The 26,617-nt window shown below is 31.3% G+C and overlaps 1 protein-coding gene across 5 annotated transcripts; it reads left to right on the top strand.

The window, feature by feature from the left end:
• Positions 1-896: 896 nt before the first annotated feature.
• On the top strand, positions 897-26,617 carry LOC139099524 (solute carrier family 41 member 1). Of its 5 annotated transcripts, none has more exons than XM_070652022.1 (9): positions 897-1,137; positions 18,355-19,369; positions 22,727-22,995; positions 23,648-23,701; positions 24,106-24,433; positions 24,974-25,120; positions 25,215-25,362; positions 25,499-25,853; positions 25,919-26,617. In XM_070652022.1, the coding sequence occupies exons 2-9, from the start codon at positions 19,198-19,200 to the stop codon at positions 26,153-26,155; spliced, it is 1,710 nt and encodes a 569-aa protein (XP_070508123.1). In that variant the 5' UTR covers positions 897-1,137; positions 18,355-19,197; the 3' UTR covers positions 26,156-26,617. The 5 variants fall into 5 exon arrangements, with proteins under 5 accessions (XP_070508123.1, XP_070508141.1, XP_070508109.1 ...); XM_070652040.1 differs by lacking the exons at positions 897-1,137; positions 18,355-19,369 and adding exons at positions 9,832-10,046; positions 13,280-13,431; XM_070652008.1 differs by lacking the exon at positions 897-1,137 and adding an exon at positions 13,286-13,431.

Raw genomic sequence — 26,617 nt, 5'->3', positions numbered from 1 at the left:
CGCTTCACGTTTGTGCATTTTACTTACAGCATGTCCTAATAAAAAAAAAATCCTAAATCATTTTCCAGAAGAACTCTGCGAATGCGCACGGAGAGAATAGAATAAGGTTTTGTGTTGTCTGATGAATGTATGGCAACAGAAAGCATGTTTTTTGGTGTGCTTCTATTAAATTGATTCTCTCTCAATCTTTTATTTTCTTTCCTTTCATATGATCCGCTCTATATTGTCTTGTTTTGTATTCTTGATTGTAAGGAAGAGGCGCATTTTAACTCAGTCAGGAAGAATTGTGTATTGAATACTGTGAAGTTTTAGCGGTTTTGCAAGATTAAAAATTTAAAAATTTTGGAAAAAAATTCAAATTTTAACGGTTTAGAAATTATCAAATTTTTATCGGTTTTGTAAAATTCAAAGTTTTTTTCGGTTTCAAATTTTAACGATTTTGTAGAATTCAAATTTTTATGGGTTTTCTAGAATTCAAAGCTTAACGGTTTTGTAGAATTCAAATTTTGTATCGGTTTTGTGAAATTGAATTTTCAGCAAATTTAAAAATTCAAAAATCATGGAATTATTGTCTAAATTGCGAAAATCATTAAAAAGTAATAATATACTCCAGCATAAGCCATCAACATAAATGATATAGTTAGCAGTACATAAGTAGATCTCATAAAAATGAAGGTAAGTAGAACTGATCATTTAAAATTCTTTTAGTGACCACAAACATCAAACCATTCAAACCGCAGAGTAATAAGCATTAAACTCAATTCAGGTCAAAGTGAATTCCATAAAAACACATGTATGTGCTGGAAAAAGGGCTAAGATTCTCTTGATTTTCTCATCGGAAATAAAAAAAATTTGTTCCGCTCACGAAAATAATTTTCAGTCAGTTAAAAGAAATGTAACGTGCAAGAAGTTTTTAGCGCTCGCTTCCTCCGTTGTCGGATGAATTTTAAACTAAATAGAGCCTACAAAACATCCACAAAAGTGCAGAAAGTGTAGTAAATTAAAGGAAAAAAAATCAATAAGTGCTCTAGAAATTCTTTAAAGTGCTCTCAAATTTCGATAAAAAGCTGTGAATGAATTTTCCTCCTTGTCTGGCAAGGAAGAAAATGAGAAAATTTTAAATAATTTCATCATCTGGTTAGTCCACATACATATATAAATACATATTGGATGCTCGAAAGCTCTCGACATTTTTTTTCATCCTTTAACTTTTATTTGTTATTGAAATTTTCCCCACAAAACCACACAAGTTGCTGTAAAATCAGAGTGAAAAGGTTCATTTAATTCCTATTTAACTTTTTTTTTTGTATTTTCATTATAGCTGAAAATCAAATAGAAAAGAATCTCGATAAAAAGTTATGTAAAGTGCATTAAAAATCATTAAAAAAGAGAGAGTAATAGAATGTAATTCAACAGTTTACTTCCTTTAATGTCATAATTTTGTTCTTTATTCATTGAGCATAAAAGAGCCATTCTTGATAGTCAAATTATAATCAAGTCAATAATAATCACATCGCAATTACAATAAAGGATATATCCATGATTCCCTTGCATGAAATCGTCATAAAAATCACGCAGCCTGCAAATAATTATACGTATACTGCAATCATATCAGAACAAGTTGGAACAACGTCAAAACTTTTAGGTACTTAACTACAAAATACTATCCAAATGATGCCAGTGAGTCGTTCAATGTGCTTTCTTTTTTGTTCTCTGTGTACAACTTTTAATTCCTATAATTAATTTAAATATTATTTATTTTTTTGTGTGCATTAATCCCTTAATCAATCATCCATAAACATTTCATCAGTGCCATAATAATTTTCATTATCACATCATTCATAATTAATTTACATCATTGTGCAAGAAACAAAAATCCTCGCCATTGAACGTTCGCCAAAAAAATTAGTTTTCATTTCATCTTTTAGCGCATTTTCCTACAAGGGATGTTATGCTGGTGTCGGCGTTTTGTCTGTTTATCTTTTTTGTCAACATCCAGTTTGTTAAAAAGTCTGTTTAATTAGTTATTTTCACTTAAATTTATTGAAATGTCTCACGTAAAAACGTAATGCTTACATAACATTTTTCAAATAATTTTTGTCGGTTACATTTTGTATTCAATTATTTTTTTACAAGAGCCATACGGAAGGAAAATGCGCTAATATCTGCCATATTTCAAATTGGTCCAAGAAGGCTTCATTTTCTTATTTCGTAGTATTAAGTGCTTCATAGTAGTAATTAATAATTTCATCTAATTTTTGTGACTATATGTTGTTAATGTAATACAAATTTAATACACATGACATGTCAAACACGTGGTCAGTTATAATGCAGAATAATCTTAATACCTAAATATAGTCGAATAATAATGAGACATTTACGTCAAAACCACAGACATACATAACAAATCACATTTACGCATCATATAAGGAACACACGTCGTAGTCCTTGAATCGAATAATAATTGAAGACTTCCACAAAAATTCTTTGGAAAATGGCAATTGCGGAAAAGTTTATGCATATGTGCTTATAAAATGCGGAAGTCTTTAAAATAACAATAATTCATGTACAGTAAATAATTTGTAAAATATTACAAATGTACTGTGAAGGTTGACAGCAATCAAGTGGGATTAATAAATAAACAAATTGATATGGCTGTTCATGTAGTCTTAAATTGATTAATTAAACATTTTTTTGGGGCTATAAATGGAAATTGGAAATTAAATGGAATTGAAAATAGAAGTCGGATTCCTTTAAGGTATTACTTATTAGACATTATTGTCGTGCTTATAAGAATGTTCATGTCGTAAATTGGTCTTTGAGAATTTTGTTCCTTTTAATTACTTTCTTCTGTTATAACGTCCATTTGAGATTTGAATATTATTTATTTTACATAGTTGAAGACCCCTTTTATTACAAAAGTTCAGTCTGTTATTGAACTCCGAAGAATAAACATCATTGTCAACAAATCAGAGCTCGAATTGAGTTTTCACATGATCTGTTGGCTGTTAATTACATTTACACCAACTACAATTGCATCACCTTCCTTGGTAAAGCAACAGATCCTTTCGTTTCTCTTCCTAACCTGAATGTTTCATATCCATAATATATTAGTTGCTTTAACATCTCCCTTTCCATCTCAAATGTAATATAAATCTAAAATGTTGATCTTCCATGAAAGCATGGCTGTCTTCAACATCAGCCAATCAATCCAGACATCCATAAGAATCAAACTCTAACCTCAATGTTTACTTTTCTATCCAATTTACTATCATCATTAAAAGTTGTCTAAGTTAAATCCAACCGTAAGGAATATTGTCATTCATGTCTAGACAGACTTTCAGGAATAAAAAGCACTTACAGACATCTTTTAATTTTTTATTTCGTACCTTTTTCTCATCTCCTCTCTCCTCTCATACCACATTTGCAGTCCCTTTTCTAATAATTTAAAAAACATTCATTCATAGCTGAATGAACAGTTTGTTGTACTCTCTCTCCCCATGTATTTTTTGTGCATGCTTGCTTAAAACAAAATTACGGCGACAATGAACGATGTCTGCTGATTTCATGCTAAAACAGCAGAATAATAAGATGAAGACTGAAAAAGATCATTGAAACCTGTTTTACTTACTCTATTTATGTACTGTATCGGCAACGACAACAGCATATACAAGGGGGAGAGAATTTTTTTTTTATTTTGGTTGTGCTGTTTACAAGTTTTATGTTTCATAACTCCGATTCTTTGACCTCTCCAGCAAGCGAATAAGTGAACATAAAGATTTAGCACTCATAGTAACAGAAGAATAAGGCAGGATGAATAAGAAGTAGCATAAAGTTAAAAGGAAACTCTCAAATTCTCAGACAACATTTGCATTCACCCGATGAATGATGCTGTCGCGATATATATATATTTAATTGTTGTTGTTCTTCTCATTCCCTTTAATTCCTCCGATATGCTCAAATTTTTCATGTATATTTCGTCTGTTAATGCATCGAAAGATTTTTGAACTCTCATAATCGTGTTCAATGCTCCTACATGTATATGTATATATTATTATGCCTGCTGATTGCTTTCAGGGAGGCTCAATTTTCATTATGCGGACAAACTTTATTTTCTGCTTTTGAGATCGAATTTCATACATATAGCGATGCTTCTTTTAATGCATAATGTGAATGGCCAAAAAGAAATGAGAACGTAATCAAATTTTTATATTTTTTAGTGCTTACGGGCGAGACAGAATGAGTTTTATGTTGGACACTGACCCGAACAGTACAAAGTGTTTACTAAGGTACCGCTATAATTGTGAGATATTAAGTTGCCCTTACTTGCAACTTACTTACTCGGCAACTTATGTCGCTCGGGTTTATGAGAAATTGATGCTTAATTTTTATATCTTATGAATGTTTGTTTTTAATGACTTGATTATTATGTGGTCGCAAAAATTTCATGTGGTGATCAAGGAGGGTTAACTTTTAATGATGTCAACTCCTGCATTCTCAACAGTTCATTGGTTTAGACTCCCTTCCAGGACTCCTTCAATTTTTATCACCCAGCATTTATGGTCGACCCTAAAGCATAATGGACTAAAAGATCTCTAATAATAGAAAAGAATTTCCATTGAAAACTCATCCAAGTAGACCATGAAAAATGCATCTTACTTCCACAACAAGCTCTGCTTAATTTACTTGTCCCTTGCACTACTTTAAAATAGTTTCATGCTTGCAACAGCGCATGATCTGGATGACAAAAATGTATTAATTTCACAACAAAAGCCTCATCTGCATTTATATGTCATCATACGAGGATTACGGTCGGAGTTCCTCTGTCGGATTAACAATTATCATAAAATGAAATTCCCAAAAGTGGTCATCATAATTTTCCGAAAATCCTTCAGAAAACACAGCATGTGAGATAAATATTGTTGTATCTGCAGCTGGGAAAAAAGCATGAAAAACTTTCTATCGATGTCCTTGATCTTTCACGTTGCATGCTCTCCCATTTAAAATCGATTTTCTAGAAGGAAGAGAACTGAGTCATCCAAGGTTATGGACTTCTTGCATAACTTTCGGCAATCCTGGCTTTATGCAATTTGAAAACTTGTGACTTTCTGTATCGATTTTTCCGTCATGTTCGAGACAGTCGTGCAATTTTAAGTGCTTTGCTGTATGCAACATCAAGTCTATTGTATAAATAGCTTAAGGGTAGCTTTACAAACATTTTCACGGAAGTTATAAGCAACGTAATTAAATACGAGTAACCTAATTGTCTCTGCTCATTTGCGGTGCTTCATATCCTTCGGAATATCAAATAACATTCAAGTCCTTAAAGTCTCTTTGATAATGGATTACGTACTTAAAATTGTTCAATGGTGATGAAAATCTAGATCAGTGTTAAAGATGATGAATAATTTATGCAGATGCTTGCTTTTCTCAAAAAAAAAATTAGATCAAGATTGCAATATTTTATATCCGTGACATTCAAATTTGAATTCTAAATGTATGTCAATGCTTTGTTATCTGTACCAAATGTTGCATATTTGGATCTGCTTGGATATTGCAGTTGTTGAAGAAAATAAGATTATAAAAGTTTATTTTGAATTAATATTCATGAAATGTTTCATAATGTGCTTTTGAATTGTTGATTTTAGATTTCATGCAGTTTAGTATGCTGTAAAAGGCTGCTAGATCAGTTTTGGAATATCAGAATCTAATCAGAAATCTAACAATTTTTAAAATGCAATGTTTACTCTTCGAAATTCACTGAAAAATGTTTTTTGTGTGAAAAGGGAGAGTAAACTATGAAACAATGAATACAATTTGAATAATTAATGACCGTTATAAAATAACTTTTAAAATAACACTTAATTTCTCTGAATTCTTTAATGTAAATCAAAACACCCATACCTGCTTCCGTTGATTAAAACTCATCGCAGTAAAAATCAAACTTCTTCCATTTCCAATTATCAGATATGCCACAAGCATTACAGTACACCATAGACGTAGACAACATTAATAAAAATGAAAATCAAACACAATTAAAACATTCATGACGTAATACTTGATAAAATTTGATGACGCATCATAGTAGAAAGCTTTAAAAGCTCTTCATAAGAACGTGTCAGCCTACACAAAGATATAAATTTGCAAGAAAAATATTTCCCGCGTGTTTTCCCACGCTCTCCATCTTCTTCATGTTTCTTTGTTATGCTACGACGAATTCATCTAGGACAACCGAAAGTGAATTAGACCTTAGAGCGTATGAAAGAAGAGAAGAAACCCGAAATTGCACGAAAAATCCGAAAATGAATGTTTTTATCATTGAGAAAAGAAGCTTTACGGACTTAATTTTTTATCAGCTGAACGTTCAGTTATCGTCGAAGCTTAGAACTAAAAAGACGTAAATTTTTGTCTCGGTACTGTAAAGTGACTTATAAGTGAAATAAATAGATAAAATCAATTTATTCCGGTTTATTCCTACCTAATTGATATTTCAACAAGTGTTTAAAAGAAAATATAATTAAAAAAATAAAGTATTCATCTCCTAGAAAAATAAATTAGTTAATGAAGTGATGTGGAACTGTCAATATAATTTATATATGATTAATAGCTATCTATAGGTATAGATATAGAAAGTGTTTAATTAGATTGAATGGAAAATTCCAATTGAATAAATCTAAGTAACCATTTGTTTACGGAATTTATGCGGTAAGAAGGATCACTTGAGAATTGAAAGTTAATGAACCTCGAGAGCATTAGGTCTATTGCCATAAAATTATCAATGTATAAGAACGTTCAAGAGCCATAGGAAGTAATGGAAGTTAAAACAGCACGTTACGATAGTGTGACAATTTTTTTATATTCATTTAATTTTGAAATTTCTTAATTATATCAAAGATATCTTATCGATAAAAGGTAATTAAGTTTCAAGTAGTCACAACACTCGTGATTTATTTTTATATGATATAAAAAACTTAACCCAAAAAGACGTCGGAATTTATTTGTATTATACGGGAATTACTTGATCGGATCCAGTTTGTTGGTGATAATTTGCTGTGATTTGGATTCCCATGAACTTTAAAAAAGGTGTGATTATGGTCCTATGACTCATTGTGCAACCAAAAAAAAAAAAACAATAACATCGCCGATAATTTTTTTTTTGAAAACCTCCGTGATTGATTCTTTCCGTATCTGATAAATTTCCCATTTAAGCTATCAATAAATTAAAGTCAAAAAAGTGAGATTTGAACCTTGTCATTTGTGGCGACCAAAAAATGGCGGGGCAATTGTACTTTGCGATACTTGAAGATTAAATTAATTATTTCTCCATACTTTGATTTTATAAACAAGTCTGTCGATGATTATGGGTGGTCTTTATTGATAACTGAAATAACTTCATCAGCTGCGTGTGACAGCAAGTGTACGGCAATTGATGATTGTCTTTCGAATCACAGCAGGCTTGATGGATTTTAATTTTAGAATTTCAAGAATGTCTGAACTATAAATTTAGATTTCTTGAAAATCAGAATCAAGCCTTCTAGATTTAAACTCAGCATGAATGACTTGAAAGTTTCTAATCTGAAGAAATTCTCCAACATACGATAGAGGCACTTCAGATTACACGCAATTTTTTTTTGTTGCTTTATAGTTTTCGAAAACCAAAGACACAATTTCTTTTAAATACTATTCTTGGAACCACTTCAATGGATAAGAGCATTTGATAAACAATTGCGTACCTGAATTCAGTCTCATTGTTTTGGTCTTGTTTTTTCTGTGGAATCATCATTGAATATTAATTTAGGATATTTCTCATGGGAATTTGGTCATGGATACTTAAGTGCTGTTATTTTGTTTTCCCAATTAGGTATGTTTTTCATGTCGTAATCAAGAAAACCATTTGAATGGTCTTCCGAGAAATCAATGGAAAGCTTTCTGCTTGCTGCTGCAAACCACCTGTTGATCTTAATCATCATTAAAAGTCTCATTCAAACTTCAGATCAACATCAGTTTTTGAAGCAACAATGAGAGATGCTTTCTCGAGTAGACAACTTGACATCATGTTAAGTTAAGAACTAGACCTACGGTCGACTAATGACATTTTCTCAGGAACATTCCAAGTTCCAATAGGAAGTTGTCCAATGGGATTCAATTTCGAATAACATTGAGGCTTTAAGCACGCGTGGCATCAGCATGTGGTTGAAATTCCCAGTGACAATACACCGACTTCATGCTGAATCACTCATTTTTATGACTCTCGGGATATCTCATTCCAAATGATTTTTTCCGTCTCTAGAATTACCAAAGCTTATTATTTGAGAAATAAAAGCATTAAAGGATTAAAAATGTAACGGTACAAAGTACATAGACGACAGCAACAATGAGAAAAACTTGTGCTCTGGCGCATTCGCTTCGATTATTTGTCTTCCTTTAACTGCACGAGATATTGTGTGTGTGTGTGTGGTGTAAATGAGTGCGAAGAGAACGAGAAAGAGCTTACGATACAGTTGAGTTAGGTCAGGAAAGTAGCGTGTGTTCATATACACATATTTACTTACTTTATACTACATATTTTTTATAAAATAAAATAAAAGAATTGACAACGTGCATGATATAGAGACATTCGTGTCGGGCCTCTTTCTCTCGCATTATATTTCACTCTCATGTTTGTCTGTAATTATGATGACGATTAAAAATGCAAGGAAAAGGTTAAGACAAAATGCATTGTCGTATGTTGAGTCTCTTGGGTGAATGACTCTGTTAATGACCTTAAATATCTGCATGCATGATGTACAGGGAGCGCAATTCTGATCATAAAATCAATTCCCATTGACACACTTTACTGAGAGAACTGAGTAGACATGAATTTATCATTCGATACTTTAATCGTGTTCCACGTGTTTAAAGCTACTTTAAACTCTCAAATCGTTCGTTTTATTATCGAACAAAAATATATATAATCGCAATCGTAGTAAATATTGAAGTCTACATGCTTTGCAAAAAAAAACGCACAGTAAATTCCTTATCAGTATTACAATACATAAATTCCACATTCCGTACAGGGGACGTTCGGTTATGACGTTGAAGACGAGGGTATATCTGATTTAAACAATCGAAATTCCGAGAATTCCAAATGGGGGCGTTCACTTATTACGTGACGCACTCAAGAGGTGACCCCCCAGAGTGTGGATGTCTCAAAAACGACCGTTAATTTTTTCCAAAAAACAATGTTTTTGTCGTTAAAATTCAAATTTTTTTGACCGTTATTTTTAATTTCCTTCGTAACGTAAATTTTTATTTCAAAATACGTTGAGTTCGAAATGTTCGAATAATGTCGAAATATACTTTTTGGGACCCTCCTAGGTTGGTGGGATAAATCGAGATTTTGGTAAGTCTAAATCAATTAATTGTTCATATAAAGCTGATTATTCAGTAACGTAATTAATGAACAATCCCACCGAGTAATTAAATTGATCATTAAATACACAAAAGAAGGAAATTAATTAAATCAGAGGAATTACTCAATGATATTCTTATACTTGAAATTGTTACATTTTATGATCCGCTCTCTCAATTAAAGTAAGCATGAATCTTGGCAGCGAAGGTCTTAGCGGTATATTGAACAAAAAAGAGAGTATTAAATTCGTCTACAACCAGACACAAGACATGAGAGACTCTTTCTTGGTGCTATCACACATGAGCCATCCCGACACACACCCTTAAGATTTCTCTTACTTCTTTTTGCAACTTGAAATTTTCTTGTGTTGGTGCCGACATTAAAAAAAACTCACAATTTTCAATTGTTTTCTCTCTTTTTTTTTAGTTTTCGCTTCAAGTTTGTTGGAATCGGATTGTCTTCGGTTTCGGTTGATACAATTTTTTATTTTTTCTGTATTCTTATATTTACTGCTGCCAACAATTCCTCTCGAAAGAAAAATCTTTCTTTTATTTTTTTGTTAATTTCGACATTCTTTTTCCTCGTAATAATTTCACAAATTTTTAAGAAGTACAAGAAGAAGAAGGAATTATATATTCGTGGCATTTCTCATACTGTGAGTTTGTTTGTTGTTTCTAAAGACCGTGAGAAAATTTTGTTTAAAATCTATATATTTATTTTTTTTTGTGTGTGTTCCTACCTATAAGTAGATCGCAAGTTCTAAATTGTCTTATTGATTAATTGGCGTGAGAATATTTGGAAGCAATTTTTATGAATGAATCGAAAGTGAAATGAAATGTCGATGATTACTTAATAATAAATAAAATTGTAAGTCAAGCTCAGCGATTGGAACTGATTTGTTGCCGACTTTCTTTATCGTTAGTCTGCACGAGTCATATCAAAATTGTTCAAAATTTGAAGGTTTTTCGGGGAAAAAGTACTTCAGACTACCTCAAAAGTACTTACGAAAAATAAGAAATTTTGGCAATGTAGCAGTTATTCGTGTGGCAAGATGATATGGACGATGGATTTATTAACAGTCTCTAGCAACAAATGGCAAGATATTTCTGAAGAGGATATGATTTACAGCTCAAAACTCAAGATACAATGTATAGATTAAAGATAAATTAAGCTTTTTAAAGTTGCGCACTTAGTGACAGGCTTAATGATGCTAATTTTAGGTATTGAGATATTGCAATTAAGTTTATCTTTACGAGATTGAGATACGAAATTTCTCTAAATTCTTATTACTTCTAATAACGATTCACTTGCTTAAAATAATTAATATAATGTGATGAGGCTGACGAGCGGATTTTCAAGCTCACGAGGCAGTGTACACTGTAATAAAAATATCATTTTCAAGTTCAAGATAACTGAAAAGTGCAAATTTTCAGCTGCTCTTCTTTTTAATAAGTCACATTGTAGTGAGCATTCAAGACAAAAATGTGAGAATTATTTAATTGAATTTTAACGGTTTCTTAAGTTTGAAAAGTTACTATAAATATCTTATTTGCTATAAATATCGTATTTGAGTACCCTTTTTGTTTTGAAAAATAATGATTATAATTGAGGTGTGATCAGATATTAATTACTCTAATTAAATCAATAATAAATGCAATTAAGCTGTTGTTGACAACATGTAACAACGATTAAATAGATGATAAGATTAATGATTGATTATGTTCATATTAATTTCTGTGATTAAACACTATTTTAATAATAATTAACGAGCTGAGTAGCACTAATAGTGACAAATGAGGGTATTTTTCAGTAACAACAAGTGTTAGTAAACATTTCGGATTTTTAAAAATTCCCGAAGGACTTAACTTACTTAACAAACCAAAAAAAAGAATCCGCGAAAATGTGCACGAAGCGATATCAGTTTATTTAATTTATTGATAAGCAATATCAATATGTAGTCGTTTACTTCCTCTACAGAGAAATGATTGACTTTGTTGCCGGGTAACCAATAAAGCTTTTGTCCAATTATGATAAGAAATTACTTTCCATAAAAATTCAATCAATTATATCTGTTGATGTCATTTTAAATTAAAGTGACAACTTGCCAGGCACATTGAAATTGCACTCAATCAATCAAAAAAGCTTCTCCACTCGATCTCATGCATCACACTGAAAGATTTACGGCACAAAAATTTTTTCTCAATGAAGATGTCAATGAAATAAATGCATAGTGTGATGGTTGAGCTTTAAATAAACTACATCGTGTACAGGAAGAAGCTTTTAATATCCGGAATTCTATCGGCAATAGCCATCGACGATCTAATGAAATTTACTTTACTGAAGCGTAAATTTAATTGCTATATATGACGGCTTATACGATATAAATAAATTTTAATGCTGCTCACTTTCTATTGCTTAGTCTACAGCACGTGTTTCTAAAACGAGCAAAAGAATCCAATTGATAGATTTAAATATTTTTTTTGCAAACTATCAACTTAAATATCAAGTTTTATACAACAGAACTACCGGGTGGTCTTTGATTTGAATACAAGATTTACCGCAGGAAATATTTCAAATTCTTTTAATTTTGATGCCAGATTTCCGTTAAATTTTTATTTGAAATGACTCAATTTCATTCAAATCGAAGATCCCACTCAACCTAAGTAGTAAGCAAAGAGGAAGTATGTTTATATAGAACACATAAAAAGACACGACTAGAAAGGGCACTGGCATGTTTGAACGCGTCAATGAATATTTCAAGGCCAGCATTCTCATTCATTCATTGTTAAAATATATACACGAACTATTGCGAGCAAACCTGAACATCATATCATCGATGAACTCTCTTAGAATATTTGAGAATGTGCGGAATGAATGAAAACAATTTCCGAAAAGATTCTTCTTGTGAATATCATCAACATATAGCATATGAAGACGTTAAGAACGCGTTAGAACGTGTTGTTGCAAAATCGAATCAAACCAGACATTGAACCTTTTTTTTCTTTTATTCTTTGTGGATTATCTTCTTCTTAAATATCATCTAAGAAGCACATGATTCTTTAGGGATATAAAAAAGAATGTTTAGTAATAGAAATCAAAGATAGTCGATGAATGAATCACTAAAAAGGAAATAGTGAGACGGCAAAAACAACAAAATTGCAAATTCATTTACATTAGACAATTTCGCGTTGACGCGCCGTCATGATTGTCTGTGTAGGCAAAGTCTATTTTTAGTCTAAGATGTAATTTGCATTCATTCATATGAAAATGAAGCTGAGTTCTATATATGAGGAAGATAGAGCTTTATGGGTTATTTTAGACAATCACGTTCATTGATTAGACATAAACAATTGAATATTTAAGTCTGTGTTTAAATAAAAAGTGACTGAGTTGTCCACACGATGCCTCTCATTATCAACTTGCCCCGAGAAAGTGAGAAAACATGTTCAATTAAATAATTGTTCTGTATGCATCTTCACGCCATCCCATGTCAAAGAGTAATGTAGACATTATATACGAATAAAGAAAGTCTATTAATTAGAGGACACGTGAGGAATGTGTTATATATACAACAACGAAATTGATTGAACTCGTTATAGCTATTTGGCTACTAATTCCGACAATTACACGAGAACATTTTATTATTTTGTTTTGTGACACTAGTTTATCACTTCCTTCAACAGGAAAAAGTTTTTAATTTAAATTGACAGGCAAAAGTTTCTGTCAAAATAAAGAGTTTCTGAGCTGATTGACAAACTTTATATTATTTGAAATTAGTCATAAAACTAGGTTTGAACCTTGAAACATTTCATAAAAATTGCTGCAAAAATTCTCGAAGGTTATGTATAAAGTATTATGTGTAAAAGCTTAAGAAATCATTATTTATAGCAATCAGCTGTTCACACATAACAAAGAAACGTGAAGAAGAATTTTGATTAGCAACAATTTGGAGTTGAAACTTTAAGTCAAGAAAGCCAAAGTTTGGTGGAAAGTCTACTACTTGTTTAATATGCCACGCAAACGTCATACTGCAAAAAAACGTAAGATTATTATATATTAAGTATCATTTACTAACAAATCCATCGTTGATTAGATGACTAATGCGCAGTAAAACAATTGCTTTAAATTTTTTTTATCAAATTCTCTGTTAGACTGGTGTTAATGACCTCACATTATCTCAATTGTTCCTATGATTATTTGTTTAGCAGTCATAAAATATATTAAATCCACAAGTAATTAAGTTGATAGCTTACTGCGATGATCCTTTTGTATTGAGAAAGGTTTACTCGAGTTGTATTATTTGGCGGAAAAACTACAAAGTACTTACCAAAGTATTCTGCATCCTAGGTTACACGTTCCTTAATCTTATTAGACTCGTGATTGAAGTTTGAAGAAATGATCTCTGTTGATATAAATTATAGAATTATTACTTAAAGCTTCTATTGTAAATCAAGTGTTGATAAGATTCTCTTATTTTCACAAATATCCCTTGTGTACTTTTCTGTCATCAGAGATTACTATTGACTTATTAAACTTTTTTCGTGTGTACCATTGTGTATGATGTATTCACGATGATAAGCTTCAATTTTCGCAAAACAAACTTTTCATTGGCTCAAGGATGTTTGTTGTTATTTTGCTACCTTAGGCAACAAAACATAGCAAATGTCTGGTATTTAACAGTTTTAAGTAGTGAAATGGAGTTTGGTATCTAAGATTCAGTATTGAATGAGTTTATCGGTTGTTAATTGTTTATCAAAGCTCTTTATTCAAGTGGTTGATTTGCTTTATTTGGAACACCCATAAATTTTTGTTATTTGTTATCAATTCAGACTGGAATCCTTCAAAATCGTGATGAAGTTGTCATGGATAAAAGTTCATGAGAAGTTCCCTTTTGCTGATTTATATCAAATCCATTCCATACACGTTTTTCTTTATCTAAAGCTTAAAATTGATTTTATGATTTTTTTTTGTGCAAAATCAAGATAAGCAAAGTATGCTATCTCATTGGCATTGACCAAAGTTTTATTGATATTTTATATCCAACAATAAAATGCATGGAACTATACTTTTTTGAATACCTACACTGAGTTTTGTAATTTTATGTGCTGCAATTAAATGAATTGCAATGCTTACTGATTAAAATTCAATTTATGACTGAATTTTTGTATGAAAAGGGAGAAACAATCACGTCTTAAATACTTTTATTCAAATTAGAAATAACCGTTATTACACAGAAAATCAGTCTTTTAAATAAATTTTGCAATCGACAGGCTGATAATCAGCAATTGAAAATTATTAAAGCTGTAATTGTTCTAGTTGATAACATTTATCACTTAGGTAATTCTGACAATAAATCAACAGACAATTACTTTATGATGTTCAATCGTTAAAAATCCTGTATAGCTAAGCATAATAAAGATACAGAAAATCTAGGAAATCATTATATTTATAATGGATGAATTGTTTTGCTTAGATGCCAATTTTTCTGATTAGAAAATCTGTCTACCAAGAAATAATTTATCGAAATTTGCTTTATTAGAGCTAATTAATTCGTTCCTATATTAATGGATGGATAATATGAACAATTTTTATATGAAAAATCAATCGGTTCTGAGAAGAAATCAATTATGGATTACTTCTGTCATAATTTTATTGCCAATTAATGATCTCTAAGAAATGGATCATAGATAAACAGCTTAGCTTAACGAAAATCATAAGAATTCAAAACTTCGACATTAATGATTCCAATTCTTGAAATCTTTCACCTTAATCCGGTTCCATTCATTTGCTAAATGAATCAATAATATCAAAATGGTACGAGTAGCACCGAAAATTTAAAAGAAGGTCTGTCATAATCTAACTGTGCCAGTCAAAACAATTTGTGTATAAAAAGACTATTAATCCATATCGGAACAAAGAGATAAAGAATATAGGTCAAATGTACGCAATTCTTCACCTTTAAGTATCTTTATGTAGGAAGTTAATATACTTTAAATCGATTGACTGCCGAAACATATTCACAGTTATAATAAAATGATATTTCCATGCCTACTATGAATTAATGGATTATAATTTAAACCTCACTTTGATGATCACGCGATTATTATCAACTTCTTATCAGTCACTTGCTAATGGTAAATCTCTTTGTGGATACAGATTAATCGCACATTATCCTGTGCATTGGATTCACTTTTTGTATTATTCGAAGATTTGATAGTTAATACTTAAATTCCTTTATGTCGTATTGATATGACGATTGGTGACGTACATCAACGTGTATCTGTTATTGATGAGTTTTTTATATCATATGTGGATATGACGTATAAAATTAATAAAAACATTAAGCCAATTGTGTCAACAAATGAACAAAATAATATGCTGATCATGCTCATTTGCTAGGCACATGGGCACATGTAGTTTTGTTTAAATAAGGAAGAACATCAAATTAGTTTCCAACCGGTTTTTCTATATAGTTACGGGTTGGATCCTGCTAGTTATTCTATGTCTCCAAACTGCTTTATGCATCTGTGGCAGTCTAGCGTCGAGAACCAACACCATAGTTTGAAAAATGTCTGTACAGCGCCTTATTTTATTCTATAGATAACCGCAGATGTAATTGAAAAAACTCTTAATTAAACTCGTAATTGAAATTTCATCTGCTTCTCCCAAATTAAAATTCATGAGCAAATTGGGATTCCCTTATTCCCTACTTACTTGGAAGTCGTACCGAAAATGAATTTTCCAATTATTCAAACAGCAATAAAAGTCACATTTCCGATAATTTATCGTTAAATCTAAGGCATTGCTTGAATAGTGATAATAATTAATGCACGATCAGGCAACTTCAATTGCATGTTTGAACGACAGAATTGGATATTGTAAAATTTGTTTAGGAATTACATTGTATATCAGTAGGAAATTGTATGAACAAAGAATTCCATACTTTATCTAAGTAATGCAGTAGTAAGGCTTAAGAAATAGAGAGGGAATTGAAAGAAATTGTGGTGGGAAACAAGAGGTGGGCCGTCAAACATTCTAGAATCAATGTACATGATCGGATTGAGTTATGAGGTAGGGAGGAAGGCGACATATTATAAATTAGACTGCAGTCAATGCAAGACTTGATATAAAGTATGGAAATATTTGATTTGTTAACCAAACCTCAGAGTCTGAGCTATCAAAGCACTAAGACAGCAACTCTGTAATAAAGTATCTATTTTATGGGGGTTTTTTTGCTAAAAATTCAAATAATCTCGTCTCATTTGTTGTGTTGCACAACATACCTAAAATGATCGATTGCTCAAAAAAGTGATAAAACTCAAGCCATAAAGTCACACCTGGATCAAATGTCATCAGAAGCTTTTAACTGGAATTCATTAAATGATAAATAAAGTTAGTCGACTTCTCCATTTTTTTTCTTTTCATTTTTTTTGCGTTTAGCTTTGTAAGCAGCATATAGGTATCTACAAAATACAAAAAAAAATCATTTAATGCAGAGAGACCGCGTTTGCAAACAATTACTGTTTTTACTTTAAAAACACAAAACAATTATGAAATAATTTTTCATTCGTCGATTGGCATTCGAACGAGAAGCATCGCGCGCGTCTAAGCTCTCTTAGATTATTATTTCTTTCACAAAAAAACGTAACCAGGAAAATAAATAGACGAAATAGAAACTGACAGTGTGAATCAATTTAGTGAATAAGATTTCATTGAGGTGATCGGAAGGATATATAAATACCTTAAAAAAAGAAAAGAAAACTCATTGAGGAAAATTAAGAAGAAAAATAAACAAACAGGTTTTCGTCGTGAAAATAGTTTTTCTTTTAACAAGTTCAAGGCTGTGAGTGCAATTTTTCTTGAAAGTTTTATGGGTTTTGTTGGATCCGACCTCAAAAATTGTTATTTATTATTGAAGCTTTTATCGAGTTTTTAATTAAAGCTATTGCAGTATAGCTTCATGGTTCAATTGGAATTTAAAGTTAACTTTCACTCTGATAAATATTTTTTTTTTATTGCTGTTAAGAACTTCCGTTAATTCCATCCCACTTGTTAACTACCTTTATACAAAAAATTATTTAACATACGAAACTAGCTCATCCGGATCAGCGTATTTAAAGCTATTTTTGTGGATTTATTGTGTTAATTTTTCATGTCCATAAGAACAAATAAAGCAGATTTATTCCTGGGAAGTGCTTGTCAAGTGCTAATTTTAGTGTAAAAATAAAACGTCTTTAAAGTGCTAAAAACCAGAGACCATCCGGTGATTCTCATTTTAATACAATTAATTCGTGATGGAAGTTAATCACTTTGATTTCTTTTAATCATGCCGCGTTCGTTCTTAAATTGGCAGAAACTTATAATTGCCAAATATTATTTTTAAACCATCAATTAAGTGTGCTGATGCATATTTTGAGAGGGAAATCTGCAATTTTTATTTGATTCTTAATTATCAAGGCATTGAATCCCAAACTACGCAAATGATAAAGGCTAAATCGTGGAGCATTAAGGTCTCCGGTAAAGCTCTAGTATTAATGTATTACAATTAATGTATTAGTTCCTGTATTAAAAACCTAATCGAAGCCGCCTTTGTGTGACTCCCATATGACATCCGTGACCCTTCTCGATTTGTGCTGCTTTCATATGTTGTGATCGATCTTGATTTTTGACAAGACAACTCGAACAGCACAACATGTTCGTTAGGGCACCACTGCGTCGCCATATAATAGATGCGTCATGAAGTTGCCTGACTGCACCATGACGCCAGTGTTAGTTCCATTTTTATGTCGAAAAATGCAACTAACTATTTTTTGTTGCCCGGACAAGTTTAAATTTTGGCGCCGGATAGTCAAGCAATAAACTCAAATAAGCCACAATAGTTTTAAATCAATTCTATCCAGCAGAGCTAGTAGTAATTGCCAGTAATTGTAATAATTCTTTTCTATTTTTAAAATTCATTACAGTTCCTTGAAATTCCAACACTTTGATAAGCAAAAAAAAATCTAAAACTAATTAATAGCAAGTCTTTGAGTCACTAAAACAGAATTAAAGACCCTAGATTGATTTAATAACCTAAAAATATAATAATAACAATAATACACATGACACAATTTGATAAATTATTAAAATTACATCAAACCAACGATCACAAGTACAGCAGTCTAATGCCAACACCAATTTCATCGGGTGACAAAAGCGAGAATCAAATAGTTAGTGTATAAATAAGTAAAAAAGGAGAGAAGATTCAAAGAGTTTTGTGAAAAGCGACGGAAAGTTGAAATAACAGTGTATTAAACGAAAATGTAACTGATTAAATCCAGATCGATACGTTATTCTGAAAAAATAACTATCGATAGATAAGAAAAAAAAAGGAAGGAGAAAGAATCAAAATTTCTCTTAAATTCTTTTATTTTTAACTGACAAAAGAACTCAAATAGCTTGATTAATTCATAAGTGATAAAAGTGATAACGTTCATTAAGGAAAAGGAACGTCAAGCAAATTAAATTTCAATTTACCTTTAATTTTTTTGTTCTCTACGGAAATCGAACAAGCAAGCAAGCAAGCATACCGAAAGACCAAACAATAACAAAAAAAACCAAGAAGAATTTAAATTTGAATGATAAGATAAGGAAACATTTAGGAACAAATCAAATCAAACCTTCTTCATTTTTTTTGGTTAATTTTAATTTTCGTCGATAAGTTTTTAAGTTAATTAAACTAGTATAAAACCCATCCTCAAAGCAAACACATATAACAATTAGTTTACCAATCACTCACGAAAAGTTGTAAAAAAAAATCTGCAAGCATGACAAACATTCATATGATTAATGAGCTTAATAACAATACAATTTTTGCCGGAAATGGCAAGAAGAAAGTCCAATTGCCCGACTCTGTAGTCGATAATCGAAAAGATATTGGAAGAATTCCAGGCTTGTACAAGAATGATGACAATATTTTCACGATTTATGGAAATCCTGGTGAGTTATCTACCTCAATTCTGCTTATTTTTTTTCTTTCTCAATTCCTTTTTGTGCTATTCTTCTTTATTTTTAAATGCTTGATTTACATTTAAATTTATTTAATTCTGGTGATGATACCTGTTGAATTTATTGGCATGTGGAAGTAGGAAATTACTTTTTTTTACTATTTATTTACTTCTCTATCTTTTATTTCAAATTCTTTCACCTCCTCCTAACTTTTTTTTATTTCGATAATTTCTATATTTATATGCTAATTATATGCAAGGCGCCGTCATGTCTCGACTTGGGGATTTTTTTGTTTTATTTTACTTTGTTTTGTTTCTCGCTCAATTTCATTATGAGCAAGGTGTTGATGCGTCGCATTATGAAAGCTCAATGCAAATAACAACTACAATAAAACTTGTTTTCTTGTTGCTTCTTAAAGCCAAAACTAAGTTTCAACATTAAGTGCCAGAAAAATGGCAATTTCACCATATGATTGAATAACAATCAAAATCATTTTGGTGTAAGCTTATTTATTGGCCTGCGGTTGAGGTTCTCTGATTGATACACAATGGGAGAAACTATAAGTGTGCTAAACTGCTTCAAGCTTTTGTGAACAATGATTATTTTTAGATGATTGAGAGAATCTGATGACTTTTAATAAAAATAGTTTTTTTGACACTAGAACTCGAAGTCGGCTCAATTTGTATATGGACTAAAGGAATTTGAGACGACTTTTAAATACAAAATCCGAGTCGACACTTCGAGTTCTATTTGCCACTTAATTCTCACATTGATATAAGAGTGTATTAACTTAAGCAAGAGTAAATTTCAAAAGATGTGAGTGGAGTGGTTGATGTTGACTTTTAATCAACTAAAGAAGTCAATTGCAAATGCTGCCAATTGCAATTGTTGTCAAAATAAATTGAATGAACTAAAAAATAAGCAGAAATAGTTGAATTGAGAAATTCTAATTTTGGTTCATGACAAATCGAAGTGTAATGAATTAAATGTTTAAATTCCTTGAAATTGTATATTTACGTCGATTTTGGTTATGGTGATTTACAAACTAAAACATTCTAGAATTCCTGGCAACCAGACCATTATGAATAAACCCTAATAGACAATGAGCATACTAACCTAAGCAAGCGAGCTAATGACTATACTTTACTAACTTACTTACTTCACTGACCATCCAGAGTAATTGTGATTCATGACCTCCCTCAGATCGAGTCTTAAGATGGGTCTATCGCTGACTTCCGTCTGCCAATTATTAATACCAAATGCATTAATGTCTCTATCGACAGTTTGCTTCCAAGAGTTCTTTAGTCGTCCACAAGTTCTATTAGCACGTGCAGGTCTTCAAATAACATGCTGAGCCCATCATAGCCTGAACACTTTGACTCTCAAATTAATATAATTGAGTATGCCTAACTTTGTGAGCACACTCATGAATATGCTCGTTGTCTGTTCGAGTTAGCTTTTAGTCAGTCCATATGAATAAATTGTTGCTGTAAGCTTGCTTAACAATAGCTGTAAAAAGATCAGGTTACTTGGATATGTCTAGAACACGAGCCAGTATTAAGAAATTGAAACAAGAATCTTACAGGCTTCAATTTATGATACTTTTTTTAGTTCCGACCGACTGATGAAATTAATTGATAATTTTTGATGAAAGCTTGATGAAATTTGGTATCAAAAATAAGTTTGACACAACATTATTATTATTGTAAAGATCTATCTACGTAAATTCCACCTACTCATGGGGATTTTTACGTATCAGAATAAAAAGTATTTCACCATAAACTTGACATTACCTGTGTATCTACATTTTTAATTACTTTGGGTTCTAAGTACTCTGGAAATTTGTGAAACTCAATCAATTTTACACAAAATTATCTTTTATCTTCTTCATTAATAATTAAATGAATCATGTCAGAAAATTCCTGATATCAGGCAATCAACTTATTGGAAGCTTTGTCGATTCAATTTGATAACGTCAAAGGAATTTAGATATAAATCAACTTTCTTCTGTCTCGATTTATATCTTTCCGTTCATTAACTAATTGAAATTAAATGATAAAGTGAATCACTGGATGTGATATCGATAGCTTAATGTATTAACATTTTTAGAAGCTTTTTCTCAAGGAACATGTGATTTTAAGCTTAAATCTGAGTTGTTTAAAAATTCCCAGCATGACTCAATAGAAATAAATTTTCCAAAGCTTTTCATTGTTCCGTGACTCCTTCAGTTAGATAACACGAGTTAATAATTACAAGTGACAATGAGAAAAAAAAATATTAATTATAGCTTTTCACTGAGCTTATAAGCCGAGAATAGAATTTCTGTTGATATTGACATAAATCTTGATGCACAAATAGTGTTTCCATAAAATTATCAGCGTAATTAAACATGAGATTATCTAATAAAAAATGTAGTATTGTGGATATATGGGAAGGTGAGAATTATAGCTGGATTTTTGCGACTCAACAATGTTAAAAGGTTAATTTTAATGAGCATACAGGAAACTGATTAAACCAAATTATTTTGCATGTGGACAGCCTCAATTCTCATGCGTTTTTAATAACAATGAAATAAATGATTATACTTAACATGAACACCGCACATTCTGTCCACAAATAAAAAAATCACCAGAAATTTAATTATATTTGTGACTAATTTAAACATAAAGAACAAGAAGAATTAAATTAGTCCGTGCGTAATTGCTCAAGCATTTAGGTACACAGCTCAATTGCAATAATCATGAATAGCTAATCACAAATGGACATTCTCAAGCTTTAAGCACAAATTTTGCTATACTTTTACAAAAATACAATATTTGCATCATCTTAAATCATATTTCAAGTGCAGTCATGAAGGAAATAAAGAATCATGCGACACAATACTATGCAGTAATCTTGGAAATTGACACATTGTTTAATTCGAAATATACACAGTACATTAATCAATTGATTGATTGGCGACACAACCATACAATTATATCATTAATCACATAACTTCTCTCTTGTATAGCTTTTTGCATGACTTAATCAAGCTTACAATAAATTTTATTATTTAACGGCTTTTTAGCATTTGAATTTTATTTACTTTTAGTACAGAGTTGATGTTTTAGTACAGATTCTTGGACACCAACTCTGACATTCTGTTTACTATTTTCTATCAAAATTGCTTGTAATTCTTTTGCTTAATTAAATTAAATTAGTTGTGTTTAACTAACAGAATAGCTTACTATAATTAAATATTTCTTTAAATCAATCAAATGTGAAAAGTTTACAAAATTCTCAGAAATAATTAAGGCACAAAAGAAGCATAAAAAATTAATGAATGCATCCTTTGTTTTATGACAACAGGTGATGATGATAAATTATCAGTTTTACCGGCATCAACAACTGGCTCGTTAAGCTCAATCACAACGACTTCTTTAGTTTCAGAAAAGGATCTCGCTGGTGGCGGAGGTAGTGATGGTGGTACGAGTGAACGGGGAGATGATAAAGGCGAGAAACAATTAATTGGAATTCAGCATGAAAAGTGGTGGCAAACAACGATTCAAGTATCTATTCCATTCTTTATTGCTGGAATTGGAACTATCGGAGCGGGTATCATCTTGGGAAGAGTTGAGGTGAGCTTAAATTTTAATTAAATTTCTTTACTGGATCTTTCTGTTCATTCTGACTTACATGAAGGAATGCATACATATACATGTGGATGAGGATATTAGAGCAGGGAAACAGTGATAAAGTGTTATTGCTTAGTCTTGACCGATTTAATTGTACATTTATTAAAGCATTAAATTCAACCTTTATGAATAATAGTAGATTAAGATTTATTCAGAAATGAGCACATACATTACAAATTTATTGTTATTACGAGCCATAGTTAATGTTTTTAAATTAAAAATTATGTGAAGCATAACAACGTTGGCATTTTTGGTTTCTATAAACCACATGATTACTCGGTACAAGCACTTACTTCCTTGCAATAACTTTAATCGTAATAGATACGCAAATAGCCTTCAATGGATACACTTAAGTACTCGAGCATCTACCTAGAAAAAAGCTATTTCTTGGAACTAGAAGCTCTTGTCTAATTTACGACATTACTTGTTCTCAAGAGTCCTTCAGATTTTCACTCTAAATTGAATCACTGATAGTTCCATGTCAAGGCTCTTCACAAGCTTTAAACATCTTATTTATGTCTTTATTCTTCTTTCTTTTATTATCCCTTCCACCTTGAAATCCATTAATCCACAAAAAAACTATGTAAATTTCTAGAATAAAGGAGGTTCTCATGCTGCTCATTTTGAATTCTTAAGTATATTTGATGCGGTAAGCAGTAACTGGATACGAATTGCGTTTTGTTTTTGTTGGTTTTAAAGTCCATAAAAATGATGATGATTCCAAAAAGAACCTCATAAGCATATTAATTCATTAATTTTGCAGTATTAACTTAGTTCCCATTATTCTTTAGTCTTCCCTCAAGTGTGTGACGTTATGTCATACAAATACTAACAAGTGTGCCTTGCTTTTGGGAATTTTTTTGTGTCGAGTGTTTACTTACCGGCTTTATTTTTAGCCATTTTACATCAACTTAGTCATGAAAATTGCATCACTATTAATTAGTTCCGATCATTTACTCGCCATTCATTTGAAAGACATGTAGAATGTCAAAATGTCAAACAACTTGCTTTACCTCCCCAAAATTAACATTTTCTTAATTTTATTTTCTACAGCACTGGGAAGTTTTTCGTCATATCCCACAACTATTTATTCTTGTTCCTGCATTATTGGGTCTAAAAGGAAATTTAGACATGACACTTGCATCTCGACTCTCAACACAGGCTAATTTGGGCAATATGTCATCCGGAAAGGAAATTATACACATGGTCGTAGGAAATATCGCTCTCGTTCAAGTTCAGGCAACAGTGGCTGCATTTATAGTTTCTATTTTCTCAATGGGTGTTGGAACGGCAACAAATGGCGGGCATTTCGATTTTGATCATGCACTACTTCTTACGTCATCCGCAATGTTTACAGCGACATCGTCTTGTTTTGTCTTAGGTAAGAAATTTCAACCGATTAATTGTAATTTAATTCTGTTCTACTTGATTAAATTACAATAGCATATCCGTAATATGTAGACTAATTAGTCTCATAGCTGCATACTATTAATGAGTTGATTATGAGGCATAAAAAATGTAATGCGCGTGGATGAGGCAATAAAATTGCTAGATAAGCCATTTTATAAGCATCACGTGAAAGAATGCCAATTAGTAATCGCTTGTAAAGTGGGGTCAGTGACTCTTGATCAACAAAAGCTCATTTTTGAGGGACTAAAAAGTGTAAAATTTTGACCAAAAAATAACGGTTTCAAAATATTTGAAAAAAAATGTCAAAAATTTTTTAAAAAATATTTGACCGTTATTTTTTAATCTTTGAATTTAATCCAATGATCGAAATAGGTAGTTTGTGTACAAATTTTTCAACTCGTTTTGTGTGCAGAATGCCCAATAGCAAATTTCTGTTATCACCAATTATCGGAACTTATCGGCTGTCAATTTGATATTAATTAATTAAAATTTACTTTACTTATTTTCCCAGATTTTGTGTTGGTAGCTGTGATTTTATTATCAAATAAATATAAAGTGAATCCTGATAATATGGCAACTCCACTAGCTGCCTCGATTGGAGATCTTGTTTCCATCGCGATGCTCAGTTTCATCACATCAATTCTTTTTGCTAATTTAGGTAATTAGAGATTTATTCCTTATTACTTACTCTCATGTAAGCTTTAATGATGGCAATTAACACATTTCTTCTGCTTGTTACTACACATCAACAGATACAGCATTGTGGATAACTTATATTGTGATTGGTTCCTATTTCCTATTGTTACCTTTTTGGATAATGTTAGTATTACGTAATCGATATACACGACCAGTATTAAAAAATGGATGGGTTCCTGTCTTATCAGCATTGTTCATCAGTGGGTAAGTTTGAAAGTTATTTTTGTAACGGATTTCAAATATTTGAATTTTTGGTTAAATAGAATTCAAATTTTCAAAAGTCGTTAAAAATTCAAATTTTAGTACTAAATTAATGCATGATTTTCTTCTTATTAATTAGACTTGGCGGACTGGTACTGGAACAAGCTGTAGACAACTTCAGTGGATTTGTCGTGTTCCAGCCAATCATCAATGGAATTGGTGGTAATTTGGTATCCGTCCAAGCGAGCAAAATATCAACGATGCTTCATCAAAGCTCACTTCTTGGAATTGTTCCTCCACATACAAGAATTTTTGAAATGCCTTGGCGGGCATTGTTTCATGGAACTCCATATGCAAAGACAGCCCGCATTCTCATTTTAATGTCAATTCCGGGTCAGGTGCTCTTTATTTTTATTGCCGATTACATTCACATGTCTTCGTCGACAATTGGTGTCCCGTTTGTACTCTCATATTCAACAGTTAGCTTAATTCAGGTAAGGAATTAATGTCCATCACTTGAGCTCTTACCTAATTCTTTACATATTCTTCTCATTCACAGATAATGTTACTTCTCTTTATTGCACACGTTATGATACATGCAATGTGGAGGTATAAGATTGATCCCGACAGTTCATCAATTCCGTATTTAACGGCACTCGGTGATCTGTTTGGCTCCAGTCTTTTACTGCTTGCATTTATGTTCTTGCGACATATTGGACACGAGTATGAAGAACGACCTGCTTCAATGGATGATTTCCTGTCAACAATTAATCCTTTTACTGATTCATCAATCTAAGTTCTAAGTTCCTTTAAAAAATTTAAATTTCCTTTCTTTTCTGCTTAATCGTTAAAAGAACATTTCTTATGTAGTGCATGATTGCTCTGATGTCTTTCCATTGATTAACTTTTTTAACGGAAATTTATTTGAATTTTTTTCAAAATTTTGAAAACCGTTAAATTTATTTTTATTCAAAAGGTTTTTTGATCGATATTTTATGTTATTGAGCATTTCAACTTCGGGAATTGACGAAATTTCAACCTTTTGAAACATTTAGTTGGTACACAGCACAGATATTTTCAATGAAAATGCCTATTTTGTACAAGAATAATTATATAATATTCAAAAGTACCAAAAAATTTATTCAAGCAGCTACAGAAATGCCAGTGGAAAGACATTAGCTCCGATTGTATTGCTGACGTAATTAATCAAGTTAATTGTAGAGAAAATATTATGAAAACTTACTATTGAGAGCGTCTA

This window comes from Chironomus tepperi, unplaced genomic scaffold (assembly GCF_022539635.2).
Source record: "Chironomus tepperi strain 1889 unplaced genomic scaffold, CSIRO-AGI_Ctep_v1 contig_48, whole genome shotgun sequence".
Taxonomy (NCBI): Eukaryota; Metazoa; Arthropoda; class Insecta; order Diptera; family Chironomidae; genus Chironomus; species Chironomus tepperi.
The sequence above is the reverse complement of the archived record's forward strand: the minus strand, read 5'-3'. Positions and strand labels throughout refer to the sequence as shown.

What these genes read in the sequence shown, in the direction of transcription:
- LOC139099524 (XM_070652022.1), top strand. Translation starts at nt 19,198, where the DNA reads ATGACAAACATTCATATGATTAATGAGCTTAATAACAATACAATTTTT. An exon ending in CACGATTTATGGAAATCCTG is followed by an intron (nt 19,370 to 22,726) that starts GTGAGTTATCTA and finishes TTATGACAACAG; the next exon opens with GTGATGATGATAAATTATCA. An exon ending in TCATCTTGGGAAGAGTTGAG is followed by an intron (nt 22,996 to 23,647) that starts GTGAGCTTAAAT and finishes GTAAATTTCTAG; the next exon opens with AATAAAGGAGGTTCTCATGC.